The 23,043-nt window shown below is 40.1% G+C and overlaps 1 protein-coding gene across 1 annotated transcript in view; it reads left to right on the top strand.

Moving 5' to 3' along the window:
- The window catches only part of TLE4 (TLE family member 4, transcriptional corepressor), a 146,672-nt gene that overhangs the window by 115,340 nt on the left and 8,289 nt on the right, over positions 1 to 23,043 (top strand). Inside the window, 7 exon segments of the mRNA XM_037743746.1 lie at positions 9,743 to 9,862; positions 10,841 to 10,894; positions 11,681 to 11,833; positions 13,055 to 13,187; positions 13,533 to 13,726; positions 14,539 to 14,634; positions 19,640 to 19,660. Coding sequence (XP_037599674.1) covers positions 9,743 to 9,862; positions 10,841 to 10,894; positions 11,681 to 11,833; positions 13,055 to 13,187; positions 13,533 to 13,726; positions 14,539 to 14,634; positions 19,640 to 19,660 — 771 coding nt within the window.

Consider the following 23,043-nt stretch of genomic DNA (forward strand, 5'->3'; position numbering starts at 1 on the left):
TCCTTAAAAAACAAGTATTATATCTGTCTGCCTTATATTGGCCATTTTTTTTTTCATCATCTGTATGTGGTGACTTGCTACGCAGAAAAAAAAGGGGGGTGTACTAAGGATGTTTTTCCTTTTACCACATACCTCCTTGGGGATAAACATTTCAAGGAGATCCCCAGGGTCACTGTTCTCTAAATGAGTAGCACAGAAAAAGTGCTGATGCCTGCATTCTTCCCTGGGTCTGTCAGGCAGGATTCCTTTAAATCCTGTCTTTTCAATGGTCAGACTTCAGTTAAGATTTGTTTCCCTGTGGTTACAGACAGCTGAGGAGTGTGTGATGAGAGACAAGGAAGGGGATAACCTGTTGAAAACTTTCTCTCTGATGGGAAAGATTTATTTATATTAGAATTTTTTAAAAGGTGGCCTTCATACATTCATCCAACAATGAATATTCATTGCATACCCAACCAGAGGCCAGGTCTGGCACTGACCTTGAGGGAAGGGCCTGCATCCTTGATTGGTGAGGACAGCAACAGCAAAAAGGCACCAGCTTTGACTGTCTTTTCAGCGTAGTTCTGAGAATTATCTTGTCACCTTGTTACTTTCAAAATTACTGTTTTTGAGGCTGCCTCCCTCTTTTGGTGTGCCTGCACATACATGCATATAACACACACACACGTGCATGCACACACACACACACACACAGCCACTGTTCTTCTATTACAGGCATTAAGCACTGAGGATACAAAGAAATAAGACACGACAGTGCATGACCTTTAGAAATGCATAATCTCCCATCTTAATATAATGAAATAACATGGTAACATGAAGCATACATGAGCAAACCCAAGTTTTGTGCCCATTCATTTGTCCAGTAGCTGTCAATTAAAACACCAAAGTCCTGGATTTTCGTGGTGATCAAAATGGGCACGGTCCTCACCTTCATTGAACTTCTAGTCAGGTAGATGAGATAAGTAATCAAAAGACTAGCCACAGCCACAGTGCTAGCAAGGAAGCACACCAGGGGCTGTGCAAGAGATTGACTGGAGGGAGCTTCTGGGATAGCATTACAGATAAGACCTTTCTGAGGATGTGACGTTTAAGCTGAGGCATAAAAGATGAAAAGATGCTAGCCACTCAGGCTGGGAAAGAGAGTTCTTGGCAGAAGTCTGCACAAAGGCTCTGAAGGATGAAAAAATTTGGGTTTTCTAGTGCTCTAGGAAGGAAATTTTCAGATCACAGTGGAGAAAGTGGGCAGGGGCTAGATCACACTTGTTACTTTTATCAAGTGCGAGATGTTTGTCTTAAAGGGTGTTGATTTCTGTTTTGACTTTGAAAACTTTTAGACCTGTGTTGTCTGACATGGTAACCACAAGCCACATGTGGCTTTTCAGCACCAGCAATGTGGCCAGTCCAAATTGAGATGTACTGTCAGTATAACATGTATATCAGATTTTGAAGACTTAGTACTAAAAAAAGAATGTAAAATGCCTCACAAATAATTTTGATATTATTATATGTGTTGGATTTTTGAATTATTGGATTAAATATATCAAAATTAATTTTACTGTTATATGTATATTTTTAAAACTCTGACTATCAGAAAAATGTAAAATACGTAGGTGGCTCACATTATATCTCTGGCAGTGCCATTCTAAAGAATAACTTAAATATTTTAATGAAAGCCCTTAAGACCAATCAATTAAGTGATCATTGAAAACTGTTTAGCCATTTTGTGATGATATGAAGAAGACCAGGAGTTCTTGATTAGCCACCTCAAAACTATTAGACAGCATCCCTTTAAATTGATACATTGTCATTTCTTCCTTTGTTCCTGTCCTATTACTCTCAGACATTGTATAGAGTATATTTGCATACATAATACATAAGAATAATATATACGAGGCACTGTCAAGTTAATACTCTTGGGAAAAAAAAAGGTTTCACCTTTCAAATAGATTAAAACAGTTTACTGGAAAAAAAACAGCAACACGAAAAGACATTCTTTTCTAATACATTTTAATAGTTATTAAAATGAAGATTCTGGTCCATTGAGGTACAGCTTGCCAAGTCCTAAAGTTTAGTCCAAATAAATAAATAATAAATAAATAAATAAATAAATAAAGTTTAGTCCTTATTTCTCTGAGCTGCTACCCTACTTCAGCTTCTTTCAAAGCAGCTGTTAGGATTGTGTTGATATTTTCATGCAGAAACAGAGCTCAGTGCAGGAATAGGTATAAAGCCAGTGTACCTTCCCTGAAAATTCAGGAAAGAAATTTTTGCCAGCCCTCCCCCACTTTTGTTTTTATGGCAGTCAAACTCATGTACCACATGAGATTTGCCAGTGGGACTTAGTAAGGTTGGTTTTAAGGCAATAGGTGAATGAGTGGTTTAGGATATGTTTTATAGGTCATGCACTGAAAAAAATAATCCCAGAAGAAAGTGGCCAGTGCACGTGACTATAATTTACATGGTGTTGGCATACAAGATTTATAGAATTTGTATTAAGGAGAGCAGAGAATTCTTGCTGGAGAACAAATGCACACAGGAATGTTACGCTTTTCAGACTTTGAGGAGGTCCATTGGATTGAAAAGCGTGAAATGACTTTGGGGCGATAGGTAGTTTAAACAGTGAAGGCAGTACAAGGTTGTGTGCACTTGGCAATTTTTATTACAATTTCTGGTAGACAATACTGTGCCGTCTATAATGATCAGGAATGGTATTACTTGATTAATTCAGCTTGTGCTTTGGATTCTTCCCTCCCCCAGTGGTGAGGGGTTATACTTGTTCCATCTCATTCATCCGCTTGCTTCCTTGTGTGGCCCAATGTTTGCACCATATGCAGACTAGCTTTCAATAGAGGGCAGCTAAGCTAAGCTCTCTACATCAGAATCAACCCTATGTCTTCAGTGTCAAAGCATCATGTCCCAGCAGCTCAGTTTGCCAGCTAAAGTAACTGTTTAATGAAATTTCTGGGGTGGAGCCAACAGCTGTATTCCAGGAAAAGGAAGCAACAATCAAGAAACCCCAAGAGGACATTAAGATAATGTTCTAATTTAAAATCAATTTTATTGATACCTTATAAATTATTAGGGCATTTTATACTGACCAAGTAATACATAATGCTGAGGCCATGGAAACAACATGAATGACTGAATATTGAAGTGCTGTGTTTTCCACCACACATGAAGAAAAAATACGTAAAACTTTTGTATCCTAAGTATTTTGACTTGAGGAGCCCTACTGAAAAACAAAGTGTATATTTCATTCTTCAGGGTGTATATTAATATTTTATTCAAGACATTTCATGTGTTTCTGTACTTAATGGGTTGAATACTTGTTGAATGAGTCCTTAAGTAGACAAAAATTATGCAGTTGTTTTCACATTTGCCAAAAAGGTATAGTGCTCTCTGTGAGGGCTTACTAGATGCTAGGTACGTACTTCACATTGTGAACTCTTCTTTATCCTTATGGCAACTTGCAGGGAAATGTTGCTATATCACCCTTATCTTACCCACTGGAGAAATGGAAGCTTAAAGAGGTTCTTTAATTTTTCCAGGGTCACATAGAAAGTGTTATACAGCCTGGTCTTGAACCCAAGGCTGTCTGACTTTCATACCTCTAGCATAACCACTGTAGACACTGCCTCTCTGCTCAGTTATTCTTCTGACTGTTGATTCCTCTGGTTTGATAATATTTTGATTACTTGCAGAAGAAATTTATCTTGATCCAAGTTTCTCTTACCAGGAGAGAAGCAGAGACAAAAACAATAATAGAACATTTTTAAGAGTATATTGTTCATGAAATGTTATAGAAGGTGAAACATTTGTTAAGAATAGACTCATTACTTTATATGGAGATTATATTAAATCTTCTTTTAACAAGGGCAGGCCTTCAGAAAGCCCCAGTCATTTTTGAAGGTGAGTTTTGATTTATGTTAATTTGAAAAAAGCAAGTTCTGTGGGAGTTTTGTACAGATTGTGCTTTTAATGACTCCCTTAATCAAGCAGGTTATTTAAAAAAACAAAAAAAACCTCTTGCTGTAATGAGCAGTAAACTGACAAGAGTGACTGGCTCAGTCGGAGCTCTACTATATTCAAGGTTTTTACCACCAGCATGCTGAAAATTTTAAGTTCGTTGACATAACTTTACATGTGTTATGTGTCAGTATGTGAGACTTCTACATTTTGACCAAATAATTTTTGTTTTAAAGGTTTTATATTTTTTCCCAAGTAAAGATTATTTTCTCTATATATCCTGGTTGTTTCCCTGTAATTGAACTAATAATATGTTAAACATGTTTTGTCAGTTATAAAAAGCTCAATGAATGGGAAAATAAACGTTTTGTATAATTCTGTACAACAAAATCCAATTAGAAACTAGCTGGGTTATGGTACTATGTAGTTTGATGTACATAGATTTATTTAGGATATTTTCCAAACTTATTCAAAGTATTTCTAAAATACAGAAATACAGTGCTTTGAGGTCTAGTAAACATGATCAACTCTTTGGATGATTCATGACTGTAGAGTCAGCAGTGTTTATTTCTGTTTTTGACATGGTCTTTTGCTTTTCTAAGGGGTTGCAGAGGAAATTATGATTGAGGACTTTGGTATGGCATCAGTAAAGGATCTGCAGGGACCTTCTTCAGCTTTCTGTCTCAGTGTCCCCCATCCCCATCCCCAAAAACAAACTCAACCTGAATTGTCCCTGACCCTGATTAATGTTTGAGAATTCTATAGTGACTAAACTATAGTTAGAGTAACTATAATTTGTCATCTAAACACGGCTGTTTTTGAGAGTGAAGGGAAGCCTGGACAACAGGTGTAGAAAGGGCAAACGAGGACTTGCAGTTACCCTTGGCAGATCTTAATGGCGGCTTCTGACTCCTCATTATCCCGTTTATCTGTGTGAAAACTGATCTACCCGTTGGTACCATGTAGATAGGATTTTTGAGGGCCATAGCTGATGAGCAAACAAGCCATAACAAATGAGTTTTAGGCTTCTTGATCGTGGTTGTCCATGCGACCTTTAGCATGTTCTTTCTGGTTGTTATCTTCTCTGGGCAGGGAAATCTAAGTGCTGCACCTACGTGAATGGAAACCAAAATTAGCATAGTGTACATTTGAAATCAAATTAGAAAGTCCATTACGGAGATGGTATTTGCCCTCTTGCCTTGGTGCAGTATGGAACTAAAACTTCATTGTGATTGTTGAAAGAAGAGTTTTGGTAAATAGCAGCATATTGAAACCCTGTAATTATGGGCTATCAGAAGATCTGTGCTAGGGGAAGTGCTATACAAATGTCTAGAAAAGACCTAGATAAGATAGAAAATAGAAGACCCACAGTAGCTCACCATCCCAATCTCTAAAGTAAGTAGAGTCAACTGGAGTGCCGGGTACAGTGATAGGACTAAGTCGCACTGTCGAGGGGCTAGGCTATGTGCCTGTGATTGTCCATTGTACATTATGTGGGTTATTTTTCTTGGTCCTCAAAGCACCCCTGTGGGGCTGAGGATAGGGTGTTGTTACCCCAGACTAAAGAGAGGTTGAGACTTAAGCACATCCCTTACAGCTACACAGCTATTAAGTGAAGACTCTAGACTCACACCAGGCAGTCTGACTCCAGAGAGATGCTCTTGCCTGCTATTAAAATCTGTGCTCCCTGTTATTAAAATTAGCTAATTATAACAATGGCATCTTCTTTTGGGGGGGAGCTACTTTATAGAAGTCTTTCACATACATTGCCATCTTTGATCTTGAAGTGGCAGAGGAGTAAAGGTGGAGGGGTGGGGCCATCCCTTTCAAGTTGCTGGAGGTGTCAGTTTTTCCATCTGACTTGGTCAACAGCCTTAGTCAAGTTTGGGATGGACTTTGGAAACCAGAATCTTCTCATAGTGAAATTAGAACCTGATTTATGATGTTGGAAATCGCTTTTTAAAACTTACCTTTTGCTACCAAAGCAATTGAGGTTTCCATGTAATAAGATTTAAACTTTTATTATTATTTTTTATTGTTTTCTCCTTGTTTTCCTCTCTTTTTCTTAAACAAATCTAGCCTGTTCTTTTTAAATATCCCAGTATAAATGTTTACTTTTAAAATCTGGAGCTTTACTAAACATTCACATTCAGGGTATTCTGCTTTCTCTGGATCAGCCATTGCTTCTGACTGTGACTCTCCGATCTTAACAGATTTGCTGAGATACACACACACACACACTCAAACTGTAGTGAGAAAGATTTGTGTTTAATCCTTCCAAATTTGTAGATTTATAGGGTCACAATATAGTTTCAGTAAGTTTCTTATGAAGTAAGCTTGAGAAATAATTTACTCTAAATTGAGCTTTTAAAATCATAATAGAGAAATAAAAAAGCTTTTCTAGTAAAAGCATGACTTTATCAGTATTTATTTAATTCCTCCTATTCACGTGCCCAGCAAAGATCCAAGTGGCATTCCTGTGGCAGAATGGTGGACTTACAAGATTCACGATGAGAGTCTGTGCCAAGTCCAATTTGATTCTAGAGTAATTATGTTATTAGAACATTGCTGATTGCCCCAGTGCCCATTGTGCAGCTTAACCTTTAAATGCTAGTGATAATTAACTACTTTATCATTCTACCAGGAAACTCCAACATGTAACTCTGTTCTACAGTCAAATTCAAAAATATAATGGTGCCTGCACACCCAAAAACAGCTAGCTTAAGAAAAATAAAGTATTTGGTTGTACATAAGAGCCAATAAATAAACATAAAAATCTAACTAGGCATTGCCTTTTAGTATTTTTAAGAAATTGTTTTGTTTAGAAATTTTTCCTCTTAATGTGGAAATAACTTTCAATAGAATATATCAGGGTTGGAATGCTCAGAGAATTGTTAATAAAAGATACATACACTCCATTGTTCTTTTTTTGTGTGTGTGAAGTGTCAGATTATTTGGATGAGGGCATCTAAGGGGAGGTAACTGGAGCAAAGGCGAGAAGGGGCTGAATTGCCATATTACTGATTCCAAGGACACCACCACATAAATCTTACTCTAGTGACTGGTATCTCATGGAATTGTTCATCTTACTTACACTCGGAAAAGAAATATTTCATGAGAGATTTGGAGTGAGATTGAGGAGTACAGAAGGGATGTTCAGCCATTTGTGTTTAGAAATATTTCTGGGTGGTTCTCTTCTGCTCATGATGCGAGGTGCCCCCACCCTCAGGAGCCCACAGCCTGAAGTGGGAAGTGGCCTTGTAAACACAGCAATAAATTTACTGTGAGTGCTTTACTCATTGGAGGAACAAAATGTTAAGGGAACAAAGAGGAATGAATGATTAATTTCACCTGACAGCATCTGAGGAAGCTTTGAAAGGTGACATTAGAGCTGATTCTTAAGGATAGTGGGGGATTTCAAAAGATCTTGAGAAAATAGGCATTGCCATAAGCCAGGGAAAAAAGGCTACAGATGCAATGAAAGTACAGAACCCAGGGGAACACTGGCTCATAGTGCTGATGTAGGTTACAAGGCCAGGACTCTGGATTGGGGTATGGAGTGGAGACTTTGGAAAATAGCCATACTCATAAATTTGGAATTTTTTTCCCCTATGAACAGGAGAAACTGTCCTTTCAAAAGAGGAGTAAGAATAAACTCAGCCTTTCTTTTGGAAATATGAATTCCACAAGTGAGGTGGTTAGACTGGAGAGGGTGAAAACTAGAAATGGGATTGAGGCATGAAGTATGGTAGATAGTAATCCGTAGATGATGACTGCATGCATGTTTTCAATGGTCATGAAAACCTGCTGAGTGCATTGGGTTGTGTGAAAGTGAAGCAGAAGTGTTGACCCAAGTCTTATGACTTAGGAATAATGTTTGGAACTCAGCGGAGATACATGAAAGCCAAGAAGTCGTCCACTTAAAAAAATTGTCTGGCTTGTAATGTTTTGCATCAGTCTCCAGCCTTACTGAATAATGCCTGCAGTCTTTTCAGCCACTAAGCTTAAAGTTGAATGTTTGAAAGGGATAGAGTATTCATATAAAACCTCAAGAGGAGCTAGCACAGCAGGGAAGGGTTTAGAGATCCCCAGCCCCTTGTACTGGGCACCCACTCACTGGGCCCATCTCTCTTCCCCCATCGAACTCCCACCTGTATACCTTCGGAGCTTGTGGTAGAGTTGCCATCATCAAGATGTGAAGAAATCCTGTCAGTCTTCTAACAAGGTGTTTTGGAAGTTTAGAAATGCCACAAAAGAGATTGTGACATTATGGTTCAGTAGAAATAAAATAACACAGACCCAAAAGTTCTGCATAACACACTTTCTCCCATAGCTAATTAATAGGCCCTTGTAAATATTGTACATTTTTATAAATGTCAGTTATTACCAACAGGCTAAGACAGAGCAAAAAAAAAAAAAGTTCAGAAGATAAATTTATGAATGAGGAAGAGCTTTACTGACCAGTTTTCTGAATTGATTTGCATTCCAGACAGAGATGTTCCAGTGGTGATGCTTTGTTCTTCCTGTAACTTTTTTCCATAGAGATTTTCAGATATTCTTTCTACTACCCTCCAAGATCAGCCCGTTCTTACCCTGGGCTAGGCTAATTCACACTTGGGAGCCCTGCCCTGATACCCTGCCAAGGGACTGAGCTACTCAGGTTTTTGACATTCACCGCCCAGCAGGATAGCGTGGCCCTCAACCCAGCTCCCGCTCTCCCACATTGCCTGCATTTAGATATTTTCTCTGGTCTGTCTGAGGCATAGTCACTAGGCAATTGAAAAGATTAGTCCCAGTTTTCATTGGCACTTTTTTCACTTCTTCATCCATGATTTTAAGCTCTTGCCCTATAACCACCTGACCTTTTTGGCAGATAGAGTCAGGTCTATCTGTGCTTCAGGTCTTGTCACCTATGTCTCTTGTGTGTATGGGAGACTGCTCCAGTTGAGAGCTCCTTGAAAGCTGAGGTGAAGCATACAGGCTGAGCCTAAATGTGATCCCAAGAGGCATGGAGAGCCTTTCTCCATTCCCTGGCCCCAGCACTATTCCTAGGTTTCCAGAGATTAAAAGGAGCAGGTTCATGGAAACTGTAGGAGTGAGAAAGGAATACTGGCATTTTTGCAGGCAGTGTTTTTCCTGCCGCTCTGCATCTTCCAGGCCCTTAATATATAGTGCTGAGCAAAATTTTATAAATATGACCTATGTGTCACATGACTACTGTCCTTGGTTGCTCAAATCCCCAAAAATTACTTCTCCCCACCCCCTTCTTTAAAATTGAATTACTAATTATCTCTTGAGCTCTACTTTATAGTTTCTCCGTAGAAGCTTGAAATGCTGGCTTCCCCTTATCCAGCAAATTAAAAGAAAAAAAGCCTAGCTTTTTCTCCTTCTCTTTTCTCTCATGTCTGCTTCCTTTCCCAACTTTCTAAAGGCACTTCAGCGTACAATATATCCTTTAAACCAAACCCATCCTCTGTTTTGCATTTACACTAACTCCTGTCACCCTTTTTGATTCCTCTCCTCCCTCTGTCCCATCTCTCTGCCTCTTCTCGCTTCTTTCTTTCCCATTCCTTTCCGCTTTGTCTTTTGCTACTTGTCTTTCCCTTTATATCCCTGTTTTCTTCTTTCCTTTCCTCCACTCTCTCCTGTCTCCTCTTAACAGCTTTGCAAGTACATACTAATAAAGAACAAAAAGAAAAGTCTCAAGTGACTTAAAAATCACTCTGCTAAATAGATGATAATTTCTCAACTATGCGTCCTCTCCTTTTAATTCCAGAGCTCTTCGGTATCTCCATCAGCCAGTTTCCGAGGTGCCGAGAAGCACAGAAACTCCACAGACTACTCCTCCGAGAGCAAAAAACAGAAAACGGAAGAAAAGGAAATTGCAGCTCGTTATGTAAGTTCATTCACCTTTGCTTTAGGGGAGGCCAGCTTGCCTTTTTATCTGCAGCCATTTTACCCTTTGACTATTACCAGCCAACACAGGAACACAGGGTAACACCCTTTAAGAGACAAAAAAACATTTATTGCATTTACAGCTCTGTGGCAATTGGCTAGCTGAAGTCCTGTGTGCGTATAGGTGCAGGTGAGGATAGAATGCTTCACTGGACAGCTAACAGAAGACCTGGGTAATCCATATGATCGTTTCTATAGGCGTATTTGTTTCCCCCATTTATTTCAGAGTGGTTGGATTTTCTGTGGTTAGCTAGAATTTTCAGGGAAAAAATATATATATAAAATAAAATAAAAGTGTTTAAACACCTAGATGGATTCATGTGCTGAAGGATATACCAAATGTTATAGAATGAAACATACAGAGACATCCCTAGGCTGGATGGAAGCTCGTTTTCCTCTAGTGGCTGGGCAGGTCACAGGAGTTGAAAGGGAGCAAGCTGATGGGGCAGTGTGGAGGCAGGCGGCCCCTGCTCTGCTTCCCTGGTGGTGTCCTACAGGGCTGCATAAAAGCTGAAAATCTGGATTTTTACCTCCCAATATGCAGTTTTTTTAAATACTGACAAACCAGACCATACGTGTCTATAGGCTGGATTTAGCCTGGGCATGTAAGTTTGCAGCCTCTACTCTAGAGTAATAAACAAACCATCAGCTTCAATTGTGTAAACTGAAAAATATAATCAGGTTGCCCTCATGGTACAGTGGGCAGTGCATCAGTCTCATAATCTGAAAAATATATTACCCACCTCCATAGCATCATCATGAGGATTAAAGAAAATAGGACGTTGTCAAGTGTTTAACATGGTTTGGTACAGCTCATTGTTATAAGATATGAGGAATTCGTCTGGATTTCTGTAGGGTAAATGTGGTATTTTTTCCGGGGGGAGAAGGTAACACTTCTCATTCTCACTCGTCAATGTAGGACAGTGATGGTGAGAAAAGTGACGACAACTTGGTGGTTGACGTTTCCAATGAGGTATGTTTGTGGCTACTTTAATTTTCTGTTCTTGTCCAGCCATATCAAAGACTAGTTGTCCAAACAATTAGTATCCAAAATATTTTGAGGCTTGTCAGTTTTTTTGTTGTTATCGTTGTTGTTTTTTGAGGCAAAGTCTTGTTCTGTAACCCAGGTTAGAGTACAGTATTGTGACCACAGTTCACTGCAGCCTTGAACTACACTCAGGTGATCCGCCCTGCTCAGCCTCCAGAGTAGCTGGAACTACAGGCACACGGCACCACGCCTGGCTAATTTTTTAATTTTTGGTGGAGATGGGGGTCTCATTATGTTACCTAGGCTGGTCTCAAACTCCTGGGCTAGGATCACAGGTGTGAGCCACTGCACCTGGCCCAAACGTGTTCTTGATTTCTAAAGGGACCCACATTTTATTTACATAAAAATTATATACTACTGATTTTCTATATATTATTGATCCTTTTTTGTCGCTGTTCTTTTCTATTAAGAGTAAAGTGTCTTTCTCTACTGCAGTAAAGGCACACCAGATCTCTGTGGTCAGCCTACAGCTCTCAGATTGGTGGGATTCTGATTTTTGTTTGGGTTTTAAATAAGTACTATAAATACTATCTTTTTTTGTCCTCAATACTGAATATTTTTGTTAGTTGTTTCAGTGAGTATTATCTGTTCTAGAACACTTGTGCTTCTAAACATTCATTAAATGCTTTTGGCTAGAATGTCCAACACCCAACACCCCCAGCATTGTAAATGTGCTGTGCTTGCATTACTATCCATGATGTTCCTTCGTAGGATCCATCTTCCCCTCGAGGGAGCCCAGCACATTCCCCGAGAGAGAATGGCCTGGACAAGACACGCCTGCTCAAGAAAGATGCTCCAATTAGTCCAGCTTCTATTGCATCTTCCAGCAGTACTCCTTCCTCCAAATCCAAAGAACTTAGCCTTGTAAGCAGCTCCTTACCATCTCTCTGAGTGTGGCGCTCTGTCAAGATGTTTGAATTTGATTTTTTTTATCTTTATATTTCTCACATTTTTTACAGGACTTTTATTTCCAAGTCCATATGTATGTTAAGTATTTAAGTTTAATAGACAAAAGTATTGTGGAGCAGAATAAGTTTACTAACTTATTGGTGATGAGTGTTTATTTTGTGATTCTTTTTGCAAGGATAGAAGAGGCATATGGGGAAATTGAGTGAAATACGTCTTAGCAAAGAAGAAAAATGCACACTGGGGTTACAGAGATGGTTTTGTTACCTGTGGTTTATGGTAAATTTAGTTTGGGGCTTGAATGTGATTTTGTTGCTAGCTTTGCTACATATGACTGCAGTAATTTATTCTTTCTATCTAAAAAGTAATCTGTCATTTGCAAAAGTGTACCTTGACTCACATCACAAATCACAAATGCAAAAATGAACTACTCACCCATCAGGATAATCTCTCTGTACCCTATTCTTATGTGGCTGTGTAGTTAATTGCAATTTTGTGCGGTGTGTCTTTTCCTCACCAGTTATTTCCTTGTAACATAACATTTTTAAAAAGAATAAAAAGACAAATTTAGTTTTCAAATAACATTTGGAATTCACAGCTAAAGGAAAGGAGATTCCTCAGTTGGTCTGCAAATTAGGGAGGATATGTCTGACAGAGGGCTAGATTGTTGGGGCTTTTTTTTTTCTTTTGTTTTCTCTTGGCCTTCTGGCCTTCTTTTAATGGCACCTGCTCTCTGTTTCGTCTCTCTCTATGACAGTTCAAACTTGAATCTGTTTTCTAATGTGACCTGTTCAGTGCACCAGGAAGCCTCTTGTGACACGAACAATCTGCCAGGGGCTCAAAGTTACCCCAGTCTTTACCAAAGCCACCAGCAAATGGTCAGTCACAGTTCGGACATCCTGGTTTGTGTGAGCCTCATCCGACTGAGACCAATTTCCTAGAAAGGAGCTTCTCTCCTGTAAATTCAGCTTCAGTTTATATCTTTCCAAATACTAGTTCTGTGGCCTCAAGGAACTCTCTTACTTCTTTGTTACCTTTTTAATTGATGAAAGTCAAGGCCCAAGCTGAAGAACCTCTTCCATTTCTTTTTCTCCTTTCCTTTCCTTTACATTTTTAATGTTTAACGTCATTGTTAAAACCATATTCTAATTGCTGGTACATGTCGTTTCATCTTGTTAGAATGAAAAATCTACAACTCCAGTTTCAAAGTCCAATACCCCTACTCCACGAACCGATGCGCCCACCCCAGGCAGCAACTCCACTCCCGGGTTGAGGCCTGTACCTGGAAAACCGCCAGGAGTTGACCCCTTGGGTTAGTAAGAAAAAAGTTTTTTCTATATTTTTATGCTTGTTTTTAAAGAATTTAAAGCAATTTAAAGAGTATAGTACATTAAAAGTGCTAATGACCAGCATTGAATGGCTATTAAACAAAATTATTTAACCTGAACCAAGCACCTGGGACCAGCCTTGTCTGGCACATGGTAAAAGTTCAATAGAGTAAAGTGAATGAGTGAACTTCTCTGAGGCTTGAATGACTTTTGAGAATATTAAAGTAAGCTCATTTGAACCATAAATTCTGTTTTTTGGCATGTTTACCAATGTCTTCATTGTTGTTTCCTGTGTTCTTCATTTTTCTTCCTTCCATTTTGGTTTGCAGCCTCAAGCCTAAGGACCCCGATGGCAGTCCCATGTCCATATCCAACTCCATTTGGGATCGTGCCCCATGCTGGGATGAATGGAGAGCTGACCAGCCCCGGAGCTGCCTATGCTGGGCTCCACAACATCTCCCCTCAGATGAGCGCAGCTGCCGCTGCCGCCGCCGCTGCCGCCGCCTATGGGAGATCACCAGTGGTGCGTTTGTGAGCTTCACAAAGTAATATTTCAGCACACAGAGGATTGTCTTGCTTGCTTGATTGATTGATTGAGACAGGGTCTCACTCTGTCACCCAGGCTGCAGTGCAGTGGCACAGTCTCAGCTCACTGCAGCCTCCACCTCCCATGCTTAAGCGATCCTCCCACCTCAGCCTCCCAAGTAGACTACAGCATATGCAACCATGCCCAGCTGATTTTTTAATTTTATGTAGAGACAAGGTTTCACCATGTCGCCCAGTCTGGTCTCAAACTTCTGGCCTCATGTGACCTGCCCGCCTCAGCCTCCCAAATTGCTAGGATTACAGGCATAAGCCACGGCACCTGGTCTGTGTATTTTTTAATGTAATTTCTATAACCTGAGGTATTTGGAGATCTGTGAGTATTTATACATTAAGCTACATGTAATTATATCTGAGATCCATTTTCTTTTGTAAGGTGAGGAAGTTTCTTTTTAATTTTGTGTGTCTTTTTAAAAAAATACTAATTTTAAATTTTCCCAAATAATACTAATTTTGGAAATTTCAAACCTACAGAATTAGATCACATAGTATAATGAATGTAATGAACACTTTGGTTCTACCGTGTGCTTCAATAATCATTAGCATAATTTTTTAATCTATGTTCTACCTCCAAGTAGGTTATCATTAAATCCTAAACATTTTATCATTTCATCTCTAAAACCTTATTTTTAAAGGATCTATTCTCCCAGGTTTTAGAATAGATTTTGAGAAGGATAAAACCAAGCCAAATTAACTGTGCTGTTTTTGTTGTTTGCTTGGGAAAAATTGTAGGTGGGGTTTGATCCACACCATCACATGCGTGTGCCAGCAATACCTCCAAACCTGACAGGCATTCCAGGAGGAAAACCGTGAGTACCCTTTGCCTCTGTACGCATTGTGTGTCAAACTTGGGTCCCTTGCTGGCCCCTTAGACTTTGAGTACCACAAGACAGTGTTGGGGGAGTTCCCATGACTTGTATTTTTTACCTTGCAAGATATTTTTCATTTTCTCTTAGAACAAGAAGAGTACAAGAAGGGGTTTTGCACTTTAACATTTTGTGCTTTAATATGTGAATGCAAATTGCAGAGACATCTCCAGTAGTCAGGTCTTCTCTACATCTGTTGCAGATTTCAAGGCAATTCTTTGTTCAAAAAGTCTGATTATTATGTGCAAACCTGGATGTTCAAAATTTGAATATGTTGGGAAAGGACATGCCAAACTTCAAAGGCTGAAAGGAAATAAGGGTGCTCTTATGCTAAGTTCTGTTTTCAGAAAAGGTGATTTGCCCAGTTGACTTCTTATACCATGCTCTGGGCATCTGGAGCCTCTGTATTCACAGATAATCCTTGAGTTATGAGAGACAAAACACAACACGCCAGTTGTTCTAGCCTCCCTTTGGGTATTCTGATCTCTCACGGTATCTCATTCCAAATAATTTATTTTAATCTAATGCACCTTTTTATTACTACCTAATCACAGTTGTCTCTGCTAATTGGCTTCATCTTCCCAGAAACAAAGACTTTATTGTAAAGTAGCACTGGCTCTTCCTTTAAAATCCCAGCTGGCTTTCTCTCTACTCTCCTTTGGGAAGCCTCCCCCGCAAATCCTCCTTGCCTTGTTAGTCATCTGTGTGTGTGCATTTATTCTTGTCACTCTTTCCCTGAGCATCCCCTCTGTCACTACACATGCCATATATGTGCTGTCTTCCCAGTCTCCAGGGCTGTCCAGATCTGACCCTCAGTAGCAGCTCAAGGCCCCTTTTCCCAGAGGCTTCCCTAGTAGCTTGCCTGCCTTGAGGCATTTTGCACTTACCGTCCTTCCTGCAAAAGTTTCTGCGGCTTAGTGTCTCATTTAGTTATCTAAGATGTCATTATGTCAGAGTGTTCTGCCCTGACAACCCTATTATCCTTCTCTCCCTTCCTCCCTATTGTTCTGTCCTGTTCTACTACCTTTTGAATGCTTCTGTATAGCCATTATCTGCCTCTCCCTGACTTGACTGTAAGTTCCATGAAAACAGAGCAGAACTTTTTGCTGCTGAGTTATAGAAGTAGCCTCACTGCCTAGAATGGGACCTGGTTCATAGTGATGCTCACAGTATAGGTTTGTTCAGGGAATTAGTACGTGCTGATCTCTTTCTTCTCGACTTCCCATTGCTTGTTTATTCACTCCCACACACTCAGGCACTTTGGTGTTAATTGTGTGCTCTCTTCTCCCCCGTCCCTTCAGTGTTGCCTAACCTAGACCCTTTCTTTACTTTTCATCCGAGGAATCTGAATCTTGGTTCTTCTTTTTGTAATGTATTAATACTTTTCTACAGACCCTACCTTAACCATCCTTGTTGCATCGAATGCAGTGCTGGCTCCATAGTCTAGTTGCTTGGTAAATATTTGACTTATTAATAGGGGAGAAAAGACAAATTAGAGTTCCTTGAGAGTTGAAGGTATAAATACCAATTACCATAACATTCTATGTACCTGTGTGTGTTTTGCAAATAGTTGTTGACGGATTGACAAGTCTTATTGACCAAGAACTATGATATATTTGAAGGTGAAAGTTGGGTCTATTTCGAGCAATGCTAAATAACAAGGTTATGTGATTAATCAAGTAATGACCCAGATACCTACAAGTTCCATATGAACTTGTGGAGAAAGTGGAAAGGTTCCTTTAGGGAAGAAGTACTATCCCTTGTTTTGTAGTTACTTCTTAGGTAACCAACAGCTGTACCCAGAGCTGTAGCTTAACACTAGAGCTAATGAGATGATGCTTCTTGCCTCAGCTGCTGTTTTGAGGCGGAAGGGATGTAAGTAAGTGTGTTGGTGGGTGTATTTAAGGAAACACCTTGGCTAGGGGATTTGGACCAGTTAAACCACTGTGGAATCACAGCTGCTGTGACTCAGGTGGTGCTTCTGAGTCTTGAGCTGACTTCCCGTCCTCCAGTCTTGACTTTTGATTTTATAAAATGTTTAAATGTTTAGATCCTTTTGGGCAGGTTAATGGATTGGAGGATTCTTGAGAATTTTTGTTTATGAGAGTGACAGACTCACATCTACTGCAATTGACAAATGACACTTTACCAGGAAGCATGTAGTGCTGTCAACAGAGTATGGGTTTGGGAGTGCAACAGATCCAAGTTTGAGTTTAGACTCTGCCAGTTGACCACTGGGAAGAGTGACTTTATGCATAATTGCTTTGTGAGCTTCAGTCAGTTCATCCATGAATCAGGAATGGCACCTCCTCAGCGAGAAAGATGTGAAGAGACGAAGTAAGATAATATGTTGTGCATTCATTCAGTGCCACATTTGTTACATGGTGGCTCTTTGGTCAACCCCAGCATTATTTCCCTTTTAGCTTTGTCACAGCATATTATCCATTTTTCAGCTACTTATGTAGTAGGAGGTACAGTGTGTTTTAGGGGCAGAAGTGACCCAAGAAGATGGGTCATTAGTGTGTCTTCATGTAACAGAGCATATACATTCACCATATGCATATAGAGGTAATATACTTTTACTATAGATTTTTACAGCAGAAATGAATATAACAGTTATGTAGCTGTCCAGGTCATAAGATACAGAATTGTGCAACATTGTCTTGTGCATATTTTTCAAGACAAGACTTTTTTAAGTATACTAGAAAATAAAAAAATCACCTGAAGTCCTCCTCCACCACACATACCCACAATGTAACTACCCTTCTCCATAAAGATTTATACAAGGTGTGAGTCTCTCTTCTAATTATTTAACAAAATGAATTGCTAGATATTATCAGAAATTATAATTAAATGCATATTCCAAGTTAATGAATAAAGTAGTATTTATTGAATAATTCACATTGAGTCCTCTTGTCTGTTCAGGTGAATTAGCAGAGGTTGCACTCCATATGTAGTTGGAAAAACAGCATAGTTTAATTTCAACATAAGCCAAAAATGGACTTTCTTCTCCACCTGCTACTCAAATGGAGACTTCTGGGGCTAGTATATAACTATTTGATTAAAATCATGGTACCGATTGTATGGGATATGACGTGTGAACACAGCAAAAATAGAAGATCTCAGGTTAGTGGATTAAAGGCTGCTTACAATTCAGAAAGCTGACTCTTACATTGGCTTATTTTTATAAGGCAAGATTTTCAAATGAGAATAACACCTGATGCATAGTAGAAACCTTCAATGAGTATTTGTTGGCGAACTCACTGGTCTGTTTGTATGCTACTTAGAACCGAGCTTTCTATCATACATCAATGTAAAATACAATAACCAGACCTCTAACTGTGACCTCAAATTCAAATGCCATCTTGTGACACATTGGAAATGTGGAGAGGGTATTATGCGCGTGAGAGATGAGCACAGCAGAACTAGGCCTCAGAGAGGAAATGAGCACAAGGTGGGAAAACCTTCTTTAAATATGCTGGGTCTTTATCAAGATGATAATCCATATATAACAACGTTGACACACGTTTTTAACAAAGCAAATTGCAAGCATTTGGATTGTTCAAGGTGTAGTTATGTCAGAAAGTACAAGCCTAGCATTTTCTTCAACTGTCTTTTGTTCTTATTGCCATGTTTGTTGGAGAGCCACTCTTTGCTTGTAGCAGCTTGACCTGTGATGTGTGTGTGTGTGTGTCTGTGTGTGTGTGTGTGTGTGTGTGTGTGTGTGTGTACATGTTGAGGGGAGTTCAGGTCACTCTGTTTCTCTGACTCCCTGCACCTTCTCCCTCAGCCCTGCGTTTCTAGTTATTTGTTAGGCATCTTAGCTAGGGATCTTGAGTGTATGTTACTTGCATCACAAATTCATTATATTCAGAAAGTACTTCTGTAAATTAGGTCCTCCTTGGTAACTGTAAATACAGTGTTTCTTTTTTTCTGAGCTAAAAACTCAGTTACTCTAGCTCCCTCCTCACATCTCATCAATTCAGTCCTATGGGATTTTATATCCATTATACCTTCTAACTTGTCATCCTTGCCCTTTCCTAGTTCAGGCCCCACAGTACCTCTTTCTGAAATTGTTGGAATAATTGTTGTTGTTGTTGTTATTGTTGTTGTTTGTTTGAGACAGAGTCTCAGTCTGTCACCCAGGCTGGAGTGCAGTGGCACAATCTTGGCTCACTGTGACCTCCACCCCCTGGGTTCAAACAATTCACATGCCTCAGCCTCCTGAGTAGCTGGGATTACGGGCACATGTACCACACCACACCTGGCTAATTTTTTTTTATTTTTAGTAGACACAAGGTTTCACCATATTGGCCAGACTGGTCTTGAACTCCTGGCCTCAAGTGCTCCATCACCCTCCACCTCCCAAAGTGCTGGGATTACAAGCCTGAGCTACCATACCCAGCAGGAATAATTGATTTTAATTCCTCCCGTCCATCCTGCTCCTTACTACCAAGTTTATTTTATGAATGACTTTGCCCAATAATGGCACACACCCTCTATCCCTCAAAAAACCCTTCAGTCAATTCTGGGAAGGTCTCAGGCTGACATTCTGGTCCTTCCCTTTTACAGCATTACATTGATTCAGTTATATAGAAATATAGATCTGGTATGTTTTGTCAGACTGTGCTTGACCAGTTTCTCTCTCTGCCTACTGTGGAGTTATTGTTGAATGAATGAATTCCTGGATTAAAACCAATTCAAGGATTTCCCAGATCATTTCACCTCATCCTTTTGGAACCCTTGTTCTCTGCTATTCTTGCAGAAAATTTTTTTCCATCTTTCTCTTTACTTGAGGATATCTTTCCATTCTTTAAAAACCTATCTCTAGTACCATGTCTCCCTCTCATGAAACATAAGTTATATTCTTCCTTTTCAAAACATTTCAGAATACTTTCCATTAGAATGTGACCTGATATTGTATTCACTTCTGTACTTTTCTGTCATTCTGCTAACTAGATTGTTAGTCACTTGGCGGGCAACACCAGGTGCATTACCTAATTTTGTATCCTGAGCATGACGTTCACATCGGAGTATAGGGATAGAAGGCACTTAACACATTAGTGAGTTAAATTAGATAAAAAAGAATAGTCCTTTGGCCTGGGTTTCTCTGTTGACTTCCCTCATACATTCCAGGACTCTTTGTTAGTTACAGTCAAAGAGTTTACTGAAATCTGATAATAAGCTTTATAAGCTTTATTTTTTCCAGTTCTGAGTGCCTTCTATGTGTACTAATAGCAAAGAGAGGGCCACATTAATGTCCTTAGTGAAAGCAGGCTGTTGAAATTCACTTGGACTCTTTGAAAGGACTTTTTCCAGGAACATAGTAGGTTCTCACAGAGTGGTTGTGTTTGAGGTAAAGACTGTCCTGTTGAAGACTTTGAAGGAAATTATGTGCCTGATTTCTTAACTATTTAAAATCTCAGTGCTGTTTAAAAACCATTTAGTGATTCTAGAGAATGGGATGACTTTTCTAATAAATTATTATTAAGAATGTATAACGCCGTCTAAACTTGGAATAATCTTCCTTTCCCTTCCTTTAAGATTTAGTCTTTTTGACCTCTTAATTGCTAAATCAATTAGCCTTTTTCTTGGTCGTCATCCCTCAGAACCTCTGCCTTTCATGAGCATTACCGCCGCATTCTCCTTATTGAACTGAAATTTGGTCATCTCCTGAGATCATCCCTTCACTCGCAGCCCTCTAAGGGGTGACCTTTCCATTTTATTCACTGACCTCGGCACCAACGATGGGGTTAATAATGGCCATGGTTGCCACCACTTCCCCAGCCTCTGCAAGAACAGAACTTCTCTACCTGATTGTGAAAACCTTGCTCCTTTCAGGCTTGTGCCTTTGGACTGCCCACTCCGCCACCTTGTTGGGAATATTTTTCGTGTATTAAAGACTTGACACATGGCCAAGAGTCTTCTACCACCCAGAGGCTGCCATAATCCTGACTGACTCTGGTATCTACGAAGACAGCCCCCCAGTATCTTCATGGTGATTTTTGGACCCCCTCATCTCTAGTGAACATCTCTCCACTTCACCTGTATTTACAGGTTCACAAGAGCTTGTCATTACCCCTGTGTCACTTCCAGATTCTAAGAATCCCATCCAGTACCACCCTCTGTGCCTCCTCTCAGCCCGAGTGCTCCACGTCCTGTTTCCAACTTGCCACTGTCTCACAGGCTCAAGCCACTGCTTCTTCCCTAGATTACGACGTAGTCCCCTGACTAGCTGTGTTTCATTTTGCCCCCTACAGTCCATTCTTCACCCAGTAACCAGATAATTTGCAAACATTAACGGAGTCATGTCACTGTTCTTGCACAAGTCTCCAGTGGCTTCCTGATCTACTCGGTCATATCTGTACTCCTTACAGCCTATATGGCCCTTTTTAGTTTGGCCGTGCCTGGCCCTTCAGCGTTACATCCTATATGCTCTCCACCGAATGCACTCTGGTCTCTTTGCTTAGTTCTGGTCAAGGCCTTTGCATTTGCTATTCCCTCTGCTTGGCACAGTCCCCATCACTTATTTGCAAGGCCTGTGTCCTGCCTTCAGCTCTCAGCCCATATGCTCCCTCTTCAGAGAGGGCCACCAACTGCCACTCTGTGCAGCCCCACTCTCTTTTATCTGAAACTGTGTCTGTATATTTAATGGTGTTTTCCACTGTCTGAGGTTACTTATTTATCTGTTTTCCCCTCTAGGATGTAGACAAGTGTAAGGGTAGGTACTTTGTCAGTGTCGTTCACCTCTGATTCCCCAGCACCTGAGGGTACCTAGAACATATGAGGCATTTAGGAAATATTTGCTGAATAAATGAATAATTGGCATGCACTCTTGCTCTGACCTTCATATTTGCCATACTCCTAATCATCATACCGTCTTCAGACAATTTGTACCCATTCTTTATATTGCAGCCCATTACCATTTTACCTCTCCTTTTCACTCCGTCAAGTTCCGAGACTACCTTGGGACTTGCATTGTTCATCACATTGACCATCTGACATTTTGGTAGTTATTTGTGTGCATATCTCACTAATGAATGTGACCCTCAGGCTACAGTTTCAGGGGAAGAAGGTATGTGGGTTTCTTTCTTACTCCATTCTTACCATAATGCTTGGCACAGTGGGATACTGAAGAAATATGTGTTAAGTGAATGAATCTTAGTAAATTGTCATGTCACTGAACATCTCCCCCTTTCTACTTTATTATCTCTACTAACAAGTTACTTCCCTGACTGCTCTGGCTGGAGATTCCTTAAATGTCCACATTCTTTGGGATTCTGTATCTAGTCTGCTTCTCATTACAGAATCTGCTCTGGGATTCTTTCCGCCCCCTTACCTTCAGCCATCACTTCTTCATGGACGATTCTAACCTGACCTCTCTCCTGAATCACAGCTGCTTGGATTTCTGCCCTGAAGTTCAAGAAAACCAAATCCTTTACCTCTCTGCAGGTGTACCCTTGAGTTATGCTTCCCCGTCATCTTCACAAGGTAGTGCGGTCTACCTAGTCACCCAGGTTTTAAGCCCTAGAGTTCTCTTTCGCATCTCCCTCTCAGGTCACACATCCAGTGTATCTCCAAGTCCTGTTGATTTGATGCAAGATTGGCTTCCCACCTCCTTCCACTCCAGCAAGTTTCACATACTATGTTCTACAACACTCCCTAGTCTGCAGAGAAAGTAAAAGCCCACCGCTGTCTGGTGCTGTCATCTTCCACAGCCATAATGCATGCTTCATTTTTTCTTGGAACATTCATGTAGTTGAGGCCTCTTCGATAATGGACTGAATCGTGATGAATGTGGCCAGCCTGTAAATTTTTGCATTAAGGAATGATAAACTTGTAATTCTACAACTCCCCGCAGTTTGGTCCAGCTCCCTATCCTACTCACAAGTGCTTTCCCTTGCTGTGTCTTTTGTAAACTACTTTCCATAAGCAGAGCAGATTCCCAAGCTCCGTGCTCAAATAGAATAGCATCTTTTCCAAAATGGACTGTTGCCTATCATAGTCCCCAAGATAGGCCCAGCTGCCTCCTGCCTGCCACTGGCATCTTCTGCTTCGGAAACCTAACATGCATCACAGCAGCCTCACTTGTCCCTTCCTGACTTCGGTGCCCTAAAAATAAAAATGAGTCTGTTGTTGCTGTAACTTAAGTTTCATTTTAGAACCAAATGCTTTCACCGCCCGAGGGCTTTCCCTGGAAATGAGCTAGAGATGGAACTGCTGAGAGATACTCACAGGTGGGCCTTCAGGTCTGTCAGGACGCTTTTTTAGGTTCTCATTCCATTTGGATTTACTAGGATTTGTGATTGTCAAGTCTGATCAAGGTTTTAAAATAGGGCTTTATCTCTCTCTTTTTTTTTTTTTTTTTTTT

This window comes from Cebus imitator, unplaced genomic scaffold, assembly GCF_001604975.1.
Source record: "Cebus imitator isolate Cc_AM_T3 unplaced genomic scaffold, Cebus_imitator-1.0 Scaffold150, whole genome shotgun sequence".
Classification (NCBI taxonomy): domain Eukaryota; kingdom Metazoa; phylum Chordata; class Mammalia; order Primates; family Cebidae; genus Cebus; species Cebus imitator.